General features: G+C 41.9%; 1 protein-coding gene across 1 annotated transcript; it reads right to left on the bottom strand.

Moving 5' to 3' along the window:
• Positions 1-2,292: 2,292 nt before the first annotated feature.
• On the bottom strand, positions 2,293-12,385 carry LOC112985820 (cysteine dioxygenase type 1). The gene is made up of 5 exons (XM_064499860.1): positions 12,129-12,385; positions 10,073-10,150; positions 7,855-8,012; positions 5,511-5,680; positions 2,293-3,057 (listed from the first exon to the last, which is right to left on the bottom strand). Exons 1-5 carry the CDS (start codon positions 12,305-12,307, stop codon positions 3,028-3,030), a joined length of 615 nt encoding a protein of 204 aa, XP_064355930.1. The 5' UTR covers positions 12,308-12,385; the 3' UTR covers positions 2,293-3,027.

Below are 12,385 nucleotides of genomic sequence, written 5' to 3'. Positions count from 1 at the left end.
TCTTTCTGCAAAATTTGTAATAATGACTCTCCACAACCAAATCTGCAGTTTGCTGAAGTCATGTAAATATTGCACTTCACCCCATTAATGGCATTACTCTACCTTTCTACATCTTCCAGTGGAAGTTCCTTCACTGAAAGCTTAGGCAGCTCACCAAATCAGACTGAGTTTTTAGCATTGCTAGCCTAAGTGACTTAGTAACTTCTACCATATTTTTCAACTTAAGGATCTGAGTTGTAACCCAGATAATTGTCAGTTACCTCTGAGTCTGAAGCTTGTGTACTTTCACATGCTGGAAGGTTTAACATATTGGTTGTTCAGTCATAACAATGTGGAAGTGCTATCGTGTTGTTACTGGCTTCTGTTTTAAGCCAACACAGGTTATGTAGACAAGTTAGTGTAAGTGAAAAGGTGGCTGTGTTTATCATTCTATCACTTGTTATTTATTGATTAAATATTGCTCTGGGTGAGTATTACCTTCATACTTGTGCCTTATAGAGCATAAAATTCATAACTCTGCTTAGGAAGTAACAGAGAAGACTGTGGTATGTGTTCTAAGGACTCTGGACCAAATTCATCATTTCCCTTCAGGTTTCTTGTATTAGTGCCCCTTATGTTGTATGCGCTAGCTTCTATGTCTCTGATACATTGGTTAAAAGTAGCTAGCAAGTACCTTATTCTGAAGCACTGGAGTTCTATTATTTTGTGCAATGTATGATGCTATGCTTACCATGTTTGAACAGTGTTTGGACCAGCTTAGCTAGATGATTGCTATCCCTTTTGCTCCTGTTTCCTCTGCTTCACTTGCCAGGCACATGTGTGGCTAGCTGGAATACTGTCAAACTCGTTATACTCATGGACCTCAATACGACTAGCTGCCACTGTCACCGCTGTTGTGCAGCTTGGTTGTCTCTCTGAGCTTTCCAGCACCCCCAGCCTGACTCAACCTGTGCTCTGTGAGAAGGTGTTGGGTATGTCTTTTAATTTTACCTAGTAAGCAAGGGAATGATGAATATGCTGTATGTTGTAGTTCAGTGAAACTGCTCATTTCCTGCGAGAAGGGGGAGGAAGACAAGGGGCAACGGGCACAAACTGGAATACAATGAATTCCATTTAAATATAAGAAAAAACTTTTTTACCACAGGGTGATCAAATAGCAGAACAGGTTGCCTAAAGGGGTTTTGGCATCTCCATCCCTGGAGATATTCAAAACCCAACTGGATTGTCCTGAGCAACCTGCTCTAGGTGACCCAGCTTTGAGCAGGGGTGCTGGAGCAGATGATCTCCAGAAGTTCCTTCCAACCTCAACTATTCTGTGATACTCTCACAAAGACTTGAGCGCTGTCAAATTAAGATGCTCTAGCCCAATATCTGACTTGAAAAGATTTTTCAGGAATTGGTTCACAATGAATCAGAAAGAAACATACTGAACTTTTGGGTAACTAGAACCCAGGAGAAGTGCAGAGGCTTCTTTATGTTAGAGGTGGTTATCGCTCCACTTGTTTCTTTCCCTTCCAGCTTTGAGCTGCATGTTTGCTTCACCCCTCTCTGGAACGTTATCCAAGTCTACCTCATGCAGATATTCGCCATTTACTGCTGATGCTTCTCCTTGTACTTTTGCCTTCAGGCCAGCTATATCTTTTCTTGCTCCCCTTCTTCTTCTTCCCCCCCCCCCCGCCCCCCAAAAAAGGAGTATTTCAAAGCAACTACTGCCTTCCCATTGGCTCTCAAAGGGTAATTGCAGCAGAAAGTCACCAGTTCATTTACAACTGCTATGCTGCTTACACATTTTTTGAAAAATGTGATAGAGCCTCCCAAACACAGGACCTCAGAAGGTAAATACAGGTTTTTTTAGACTTGTCAGTAAGGAGGGGAAATACGTGATTCATCTAAACAGGCTGCTTTTAAAACTTTAATGGCTGCCCAAGTAATGAGCAGTCACTTAAGACATTAAGAGACTTGCTGCACATTCTCTATTTTTGTCCTTATGTACTGGTTATACTAAATGACTACAATAGCCTCAGTGAAGGCAACTTTACTGATTTTGATACATTTTTAACTTTTTCAAGGTGGTTCTATCATTGTAACTAAATCTTGAGGATAAAAATACGCAGCAGTGAACTCAATGGCAAAACTCCCACTGACTTAACTGGGATCAGGGTTTCTTTACATGTAAAATACCTTTGACTTTTCAAACACTTAAATAGTGTACCACTTAGTGAGTAATGTGGAAATTAGTTAGATGTGAGGACTATCTTAGTTACCAGGAGATAAAGGCTGCAAACTTTTGAATTCTGTGCACAGATCCAGTTTTATTTTAGTTACCTGAAAGGAATTCAGTAGCTATACAGAGTACTTTGGAAACTGGACATTAGTTGTATTAAGTATGATTAGTCTTATTAAAAACCCAAATCTTTGTCCAATCACTTTTGAAAATCATTGTACATGAAGCACTTTATTGCTCCTATTTAAAACAAGATCTGACACACAGATTGTAAAAAATAAAGTAAAAAATGCACAAAACTATCAAAATGGCCTACGCATTAAAACCGAGAAGACTTAGTAAAAAAAGAGCCACTGTTAGTAGTATCTAGTATACTACCCATAGGTACAAGTGACTGGAAGCTTAAAAGTTTATATTATTATTAATTACATTGAGAGCATACATACATGTAGGCCTATTAAGTAGTGTCAGATGATGTTTAGAAACCCTATTTTTGATATTCTCAGTATGGTATCAAAAGTGGAATTAAAAGAGGCTAGAATCAGAAAACAAGCTACTTAATTCTGACTTGACAATAGCCTAAGAAAAGGCATCTAACCTCTGAAGTAGTTTATGGCACTAGTTAGCTTAGTGTTCCATAATCGGTATTCATTCAAGATAACTACAGGTTGCCTGGAAGCTGCCCTACTGTAGTTCTATGTACAAGTTATAGAAATATAGCTGGCTGTCAGCCTTAGCCATATGAGTCTTCTGTCCCTGGTTAAACATTCAGCAGGTCTCGAGCAAACACATGCTGGTGCTTCTCAGTTGTTCTCTTGTGGCACTGCTGTTGCCTAAAAAGAGAGATGAGAGATTTCTTTTTTAAGGACACTTAGTAGTAGACTGTGACCATCTTCATGTTCTTAACATGGGCCTTAACAATACCAGAGTAGCTCAGCACCTTAAAATATTTAATGTATTTCTTTTCAATACTCCTTGCAAGATAAAAAGTTACTACCCACATTTTATAGAGGATACTATGGTCCAGATACCATAGTACCTGGTAAAATTAGCTTCCCTGTCCATTGGGTCTCTGTGTGACCATGGACAAGTCCAGGGCAGAAGAGACAACTGAGGAGTGCTTTCTCCTTTAGGCTGCCTTTTCTGTCAGAAATACTGTGCTGTATTTCATTCTGACAGAAACCAGAACTCCAGTTTGAATAGGCTGCAAAGAAATGACCTACCCTAGGAAAATTCCTGATAGCAAGAACTTCTGATATGTGGTGACAGTCAGGAGACAAAACCAGGTTTTCCTCAGGGAACTTTCACATCTGTATTCTTATGGTTCATACCTGAACTGTGGAAACAGTCTTTCTTGAGCAAGTCCTTAACTTAGTTAACACTGTTCGTGTGTTAACTACCCACTATTTCAATTATTAGGTCTTCTAACTTGTTTATATATTTACTGATTAGTTAATTAAGACTCCAGCATAACCACTAGGGATTTACCTGAGTGTTTTACCTACAGAAGAAACTTCAGACAAATGAAGCACTGAAAGTGCTTTAATAATCTTCTTACTAATGAAGATATACAAGATATACAAAGATATACTTTACACTACTCTCCTTTTACTTTTAACATACAGTTCTCTGCCTTCCTATGTCCTTTTGAGATCTGGCAAACAGAGGAAGGCTTGAGTTTCCAGTGAGCTTTCCAGAAACCCTCATTGAAACCAGAAGGTTTTTGCAGCATGAAGTCATTTCGGACAGTTGGATGGCCCAGGCTAGCTACCACTCTTCCCTTACTGGAATTCCATTTACAGGAATTCATGAAAGAGACCCAGTGATTAAGATTTACCTCTCTCCTGTAAGCCAGATCCCATTTTCCACAAAAAGTACAAACATTGCCAGTCAGTTACAAATCAAGAGTAGGAAATTAGTCCAAGCTAAAATATCTAGTTTCACTTCTTATCTGACCTACTTCATATTCAATAAACACTTAAAATGAAAACAAGCAAATATTGAATTCTTATGTGAATTTTGTTCAACATTTTTTCTATCTTCATTTTCCTTTAAAATCTGAATTATAAATTTGAGCTTACTTTCTCAAAGACCTTTCAAACCTGTGAAGGTTAAAGTTCTGTTTCAGCTGTTTAGTAAAGTTCTAATCACTTAACGTGACAAGCTGCAAAGAAATAATTTACATTGGGCTTGCTGATTATATAAATCTTTAGCTGGATCTTATTAAAGGCTCACTCCTTAGAAGTCCACAGCACTGAATTTCTGGCCTCAGTGAAAGGTGGAAGTGTTCTGTATCTAACAAAAACAGTCTTTCTTTGAACCTCTGTGGCTGATCCAACAAAAATCTGTCTTTTCTCCCGTTGTATGTGGTTACGTTTCCCAACACTCAGAAGAGTGCTAAAAGGGAACCCTATCAAACCCTGCCAAATGTCCTGGCTTGGTCCCCCAAAGCTCGTTTAAGATTTCCTTTCTATCCAAATTCAATATCTTGACATTGCTCAGGAATGCAGACAACAGCCGACCAGTCTACTCTCTCTCAAAGCAAGTGTTTCCATTTAGAAGCTTTGATTTTAAAAAGTCTGAGTACTTATCTTGCCTTACTTCCAGTAAGTTACAGGGTTTAAAACAACTGGCTTGAAACGTGATGCTTTTTGGCAGAACAGTTTAGGCAGGGAATGTTACACATGACTTAAATTGGCTAAAATAATCTAGCTGCTTAACAGCTTTCCATTGACTAGGTTATATTTACTGTCTGAAGATGCTTAACTATAGCAAAGTTCCCATTAACCCTCTTCTCCGCACAGAATTACTCTCCTGCTGATAAAGGGCAGCTAGGCTCTTCCACCCCTCTCACAGCTGGACACCATCCATAGGGGAAGGGAGAGGGGTGGTGAGTGAAGCCAGGGCAGCCAAGTCCAGCATCATCACTAACAGATGGTAAGTTCTCAGCCTCAAAATTCCTATTTATAAAACGTGTGGTTGCATTACTGCACTTTCTTACAAAACAGGGAAGAGAAGTGCCCATAAGGGAAATGCAAATTGACAAACTGAAGAGTATTCTTGAAATAAATCTTACGCTGATCCTAAATATGGATGTCCCAGGAACTGTGAGATTGCTATAACTCCTGTCTGTCCTGCAGAGCCCCCCAAGAGCCAGTGGTCTGCTCTGTGCAGACAAAAGTGCAGTCCCTCTCTCCTGTCCCTGCATGAGGACAAGTGCTTGGTGTCAAAGACTTGCCAGGGACCGTATTACACAGAGTCCTTTCGCCAAACTTCCCATACTTACACATAGAGTCCTTTCGCCGAACTTGCTATAGAATGTCATTTTGACTTTGTGCTTGTGTCCAGTCCTTTGATCAAAGGTGTTACAGCTGTCGAAGGGTGGGCTGTACAAATGCAGGCTAACAGCAGACTCTGTGTGGCTTATGTTCTCCACACGGTGCAAGCCAATGGAGTCTAGACAGGTGAGGGCATGAAATGAAAGGTTGTATTAAAATTTAACGAGATCTCATAAATACGTGGAAGAGTGCCTTCTAAGCTGAAACTTCTGTAGAAGCCACTTAGTCACACCTGTACTTTGAGGGACAATGTGTAACGCAGTACAGCAAATTAGACAGCTGTTCTCTAGTACAGTTTCCTAAATACACTGATATGGCAGAATACCTTATCGCCTTCAACACTTATAAATTACAGGATTATCTACTATGGGATGAAGGCCAACAGAAATCCAAAGAAGCTTAAGGAAGGCCATGTGGTCAGTAATCTGCCAGCCGCCATTCCCAAATGAGTTTAAGGTTTACTCTCCTAGGAGATGATAATGTTCTCTAGAAGCAGGAAGATTTGTGTTTCTAAAAATCAGCAGGACGGTTTATGGGGAGACTTTTTATATTGCTAATTCTCAGCCCAGTAACAAGGACATCAATCACATTAAGAGTCAGCTACTTATATTTGGGGCATGGACTCATGGGCAGAGATATACTTGTCTTCTATTGAAGACATCCATTTCCTAATTAATCTTTCCAACTTATTAGTTTGGAGTAGAACAGTCTTTTCATTTGTCTGGTCTTTTGTCTAAGGTGACAAATGACTGGTGACTGGCATATTTCCAATCTTAACCGAATAGTAAGCATAACTGAACATGTAATAAGACACTGTCTGTTGTGTGGCTACTAATGAAGTAATGGCATTTTCTGGGACAATGGAGTAGATGCCAAGGTATTGCATAAAAATGTAAGCTATGAAAAATCAAATCCATAAAAGCATCCATTTACATTCTACATTAAAATGGAGTTTTTGAATTACTTAAGAGAGACCTTGAATTCAGGTTTATGACTCCTGCTGTAAAAAACAACTCAGGCCTTTGTATTTAAATTAATATGTCATATAATACTGAGACCTGTATTATGCAATATAGGCACAATACCCCGGGAACCGTAAGTACACTTGGAATGTATCAGAGTTCAGAGTGTAAGTCCTAAGTGTCATTAACCTAATTTATCTAAATAAAGGATGTGGGAAGAAAAAAAGCCCTAAAGGTATGCTTATGTAAAGGAAGATTCAAATAAACTCAGATTAGTGAGTGAAGTGTTCTCCATCTATGAATTTTGTGTTTTCAGTTAATGTGGCATACCTTCAGCTAGAGCATACCCTTTACGTTTCCCCCGTGGCGCTTGCCCTGGACTAGTCCATAATCGCAGCTGAGGCTGCAGATGTGACCCGCTTGAATTGGGGGAAGCACTCCAGGGGCACGCTGTAGTTATTCAGCTATCACACAGAAGGCAGACAGCCCCCTTCTCTGAGGCTTTTCCCTGAAGCGCTTGTTCTGCTGAACTCATTGCAGTTCAGCACGATGTGTAATGCCTTTTGCAGGGTCAGAAGGTGATGCCCAGCCGGTGACTCCCCGGCAGCCTCAGGCATAACGCAAGATGGCAATAGTTACAGGTATGCATACTGGCATGACTTTAGGTAGCTAGGGAACCTTACTGGCAAAGACAGGGGTCTTTCAGCATCTGTGGAGTTAGGCAATTGTTTTATAAATCGTTTGGGTAGACTGGAATAGTTCAGCTCTGCTGACACTACACTTCAGCATTACAGTCTTTTTTTGATTTGGACAAAAATTAACACTGAGGATCATGGCCTCCGTTCCTGGCTGTTCAATTTATTCCATGGACAACTGCTTTTACATTTTGCCCTATGATTTCCATGACAGATCACAAGGATTATTTCTTTGTAAAGTTAGGATGATTAAAAAGTTTAAACTTTGTTTCTCTTGTTTTACACACAATACAATTTAAGCTTTATGTTTACAGGCAATTTCAGACAGTTATTTGGGACACAGGGCTGAAAGCTGCTCAGTATAGAAGGGCTATCCAGCATCTTCAAGTACCAAGTGATTGCTGCAACCAAGTAAATGCTGCAAAACCTTAAGAGTGAGTTAAAAGGAAAATTTTGTTTGTACAAGGTTTGTACAACCCAGGTTTATAGAGAATTTGACTAGCCAAGTTCTTCAAGTGTGTAAAATGTATGATACTGTTGGAGGTAAGAGCTTAGTCAGCACATGAACTATCTATCCTATTAGGAGTCAGATTCATAGGTGGGTAGCTGTCAAATAAGATACTAGAAGAGCTTACCATTAATATAGGCACATTGATTTTCTCTCAGAACACGTTCTGATTTCTTACTCATTTCGCCATTTCCTTTTTTCTCAGGCCATTCAAACAGGGTTTCCTTTAGATTTCCCTGAAGGATCTTCATAAAGCAGTGTGAGTCAGTGTGATCATGGATACTGCTATATAAGCAAAAAGAATAACCAAACTCAGTGTGATAGTACACATTTAATTTAAATACAGCAAACGGAACAGATGGCATAGCATATTGTACCTGGACATAGCCCTAGAATGAAATGCTGTTGCACACTTGTCATGCACACACACAAAAAGCTCTTAGAAACAAACATCCACCATGCCTAAGGTATGCCTACTTAAAACTCCACTAGAAATGTGTTAGGATAAGCTTACATTTATCAGGACTTGGGGAAAAAAAATCAGTTATCTGTCAGCCTATCATGTTGCCAGAGAGAAAAGCAAAGCAAATATGGAGGAGGTAGGAGGACAGAAAAGCCTTTCAGAACATAAAAACTCTGTGGGCCAAGAAACAAAGGGATGGTTTCCTCAGTTTTTCATATCAGCCCATATTTCAGCCTGTATTCCGTATCAGGCTGAGGCCCCTATAGACTTGTACATACTCCAAGTATATTTGCAGATCCACAGAGCTCCCTCCCTAGACATGGGAGAAATGAGCTACTTCTTCATTTCTAGGACTTCTCTACTGTTGAGATGCACAGGAGTTTGCTGAAGAAAGAAAATACTGCCTTTGCCACTCTAATAGCACTAAGTACAACTGACTACAGCAAGCTGTTAATTTCCCAAGTTGGCAAAACATGAACAGTAGCAGGAGCTGGCATGATCTGTCTGCTTGCTTGATCTATCTGCTTACTCAGAAGTGTGTTTGAATTGCTACATTTAGAGGCATACAGGGTAGATATGCAATTTAGTTTATTTTTTTTTTTTTTTTTAAACAGAGGCCTAACTGTTGCAGAATGTGACAGGATTAGGACAGAGGCAGAGCTCTCTGCTCATGGCAGGGAGAGAGGGAATTTGACCCTCCCTGAAGTATAGTGCTAATGAGCTTCAACCAAAAAACTTGGTACTTGCACATTACTGTTTTCAATAAACAAATGTCAGCTTCTTACAAACTGAGATGCCGAGAGAGCGCAGCTTGCTTCAGGCACAGAACGGTTCACAAATGCCACGTTGTCATGCTCCATCCACAAGCCATGAGAACAATTTGATCCTCCTCATGTAGGAAGCAAAAATAAGTTGTGGTCTGAGTCTAGTACCTAGCAAATGCTCATCCAACTCGAACACAGTTGGACAAGAATTACAGTCTTGTGGGAAAAGCTCAGGAGAAGCAGAGGAGGTTTCTTGCATCTCTCTGGGTATAACTGCATTGCATCTCCAGGAAAATATTTTAAGTGTTCAGTATGCATGCTCAATTGAAAACAAAAACCAAAACGCGCCCCCCCCCCCCCCCCCCCAGCTTTGGGGGTTTTCTCTTTATGTGCAAGGACAATCAGTCAAAATCTGAAAGTTTTGTTATTCCACATTTTGTTTTATGCAACATTTTGTAAAAGACCCTCCAAGGGACAGATCCTGCCCTCACTTTTGCAGGACTATGCAATCCGGCATATGATCCATGTATGTAGCTCGAGGCCGCAGCAGCGGTGTGGTCCCTTCTGAGGGCGGAGCTGGGATGCCTGGAACCCACAGAAAGCCACACAGCCCTGGAAAGGGGCTTCCTCCTTGCACTGCACATTCCTAACCCAAACCCACTTTTCTCTTTGTCTCACAGAGACTGGATTTAAACAACATGAGAGAATAAAGACTATTTAAACTGTACCAAGTCCTGCTTCTGCAACACAAAGTGAGGCAGATTTCTCAGAAGCAACAGGGTCTGTTCAATGCCTGTAGGACCCACTGTATCTCTGGGATTAAAAACTTCTACAGACAGAAGAAAGCATAGATTTGGTAGAAGACCACGATTAGTATTATATTTTAAATGCTCTAAAAGTGTCCATAATGTACAAACTTGCAAAAAATATTATAGCAAATATTCAAGACTGGCATATCAAAGCAGTAAGTAGGAGTTCTGCACTGCCTAGTTGCCTGACATTTTCTAATAGTTCATTTAGGGCTGATTTTTTTTCCTCTTTTCATATGACAGCATTCCAAGCAAAAGATACCGTAACTTTGTATCTGTCTGATAAAACCATAATCTTTGGATACAAACCTGCCATGCCCTTCACCCCAGCACAAGATCATCAAGTTGAACTTTCCATTTCCACTGTCCACAAGATTTCTTGTATACCTGAAAGACAAAGTGTTTGCTTTTAAGAGTAATCGGTACTGACATGCCTATTAAAAAGTATACAGACACAGTTATGAAGAAAGGTTGCACCATATAAAAATCTTCTTTTCCATTTTCTTGAAAACAAAGTTTCCCTTGGAAAAAGTGAAATTGAGTTTCAAACTGTTTTTGTAAATGTACTTTTTCTGGAAAGAAAAAATTGGACATGGTTAATATTTGATAGTCATATTGCTTTTGAATTACATAGATGATTGGAGTTTGGGAACTGGGAGTCTGAGACTAGAGTGGATGATAGGATCAAATCAAAATAGTTATTGAATGAAGTCACTTCAGCAGCTGGCTTATAATTAGAAACAGAGGACTGCAATGAGAAAAGAAAAATATATGGTTGCATTCTTCTACAGTTCATTTTCAGATATTCTTGGCCGTCCTTTCTCTTGGGCAGCACTCCTGCATATTAGGCAGAAAAGGGAGAAGAAGAAGAAGAAAAAAAAGATGTCAGGCTTACCATACATGGTACTCTTACTGTTTTCTTGAAAATTCTGCATCTTGTACTGTAACATTCTTGTATGGATAAAATACCTACCGTGTAACTTCTGCCAGCATCTACTTCTAAACAAAGTTTAGCGTAACAGAATATTTTAAAAGGATTTTCTTATGCTAACTTAAAAATAACAAGGAATAAGCTTGTTTCTAAGGGCTTTTTATCCATATGTGTGTTCTAGACTGTGATTTGCTCTCAGGGCTTGAAGACTTTTTGTATCACAACATTTGAAGTTCTTTTCTGTGCACTCTCCTGCAAGCCTGCCCCGAGCTGTTGCTTGTCTCATCGCACTGAGAAGGTCCCTGGAGAAGGGACTGTGTTTTGCTGTAAACACTGCTTTCCTCAGCGAGGCCCTGACCCAGGGCTGGTGCTCTTGGTTGTCCTGGCACAAGCGACCAGCTCCGACCTGCTGATTCCTTCTCGGCTTTAGTCACTGGCTGTTCACAGGGTGCCAAGCAAAGCAAACAGCTTTGCCTGTGACGGGAAGACTCACTCTCACCTAACAGACTGACCCAGAACGGTCACTGATGACAACCGGATGTTTTGCATTAATTTTCTGATTAGGTCGTTCTAGTTTAACGAAGATATGCTATTCATAACAAGTTCATTTCAAAGCATTACATTTATATCTATATGCCGCCTTTTACTCTGTCCACAATCTGCGTTTTAGGTAGATCTATTTTCCCGTGATGTCAGAAGTTAAGCAATCAGTGTTGGCATTTGACTGGACTTTTGCAGTGCTGTTATTTCTGTACAGCAGGTCTGCATGGCCAGAGGAAAGGCTGCAGTGCTTACTTCTGGTGTTGCCATGCTTCGTTTTTTCTAGTTCTTAGCTTCCTGCGTTCCAATTTTGTGATTTGTTCTGAATGAAGGAAAGTCAATGTGAAAAGGATGGAGATAAAAAAAAAAAAAAAAAAAAAAAAAGACAAGCCAGAATGATGCTTTCATGATAAAGAGGTTGAAAGTAGGAAAAGGGTTTTTTTTTTTAAGGAGGTGCTAGAGTAAGGTGTATTTATACATAAATTTACAGCAGAGAAGCCACCGAAGGCAGGAATAAACGAGACGATAGCAAAGCGAGAGGGGCTTAAAGCCTTGACCGCTCCTTTCCTTCCCGCTGCAGGGGCCCCAGCCTGCACCGGCCCGGCGCGGGGGCGGCACAAGGCGCCGTGCAGCCAGCGGGGAGCGAGGGGCGCGCACGGCCCAAACCCCCGCGCTGCAGGGCCGCGGCCCCGGCCCCCGCCGCGCCGCCCCCATTGGCCGCGGCCGCCCCGCCCGCTCCCCGCCCCGCCGCCGGCAGCGCGGCCCCGCGCCCGCCGCCCCCCGCCGCCCCGCTCGCCCCGCGGCGGCGGCAGCCCCCGTGCCGTCGGTGCCGTCGGGTCCCGCCGGGTCGGGTCGGGTCGGGCCGGGCCGGGCCGGCCCGGCGCCGTGCCGTACCTGTACTGGTCAAACTTGGCGTACTGCAGCCACTCCTCGGGGCTGCTCTCGTAGGACTCCATGAGCGCCTGCACCTCCTCCACGCTGACCTTGTCCTCGGAGAAGAGCCGGTGCAGGATGCGGACCAGCTCCGCCAGGCTCCGCGCCTTCCACGTCTCCGTCTGCACCGGCGCCTCCATGGCCGGCCCCGCCGCCGCCGCCCCCCGCCGCCGCCCTTTATGCGCCGGGAGGCGCGGCGGCAGCGAGCCGCCCCGGCG

This window comes from Dromaius novaehollandiae, chromosome W, assembly GCF_036370855.1.
Source record: "Dromaius novaehollandiae isolate bDroNov1 chromosome W, bDroNov1.hap1, whole genome shotgun sequence".
In the NCBI taxonomy this organism is placed as follows: Eukaryota; Metazoa; Chordata; class Aves; order Casuariiformes; family Dromaiidae; genus Dromaius; species Dromaius novaehollandiae.
This window is presented reverse-complemented; position numbering and strand designations above follow the sequence as displayed.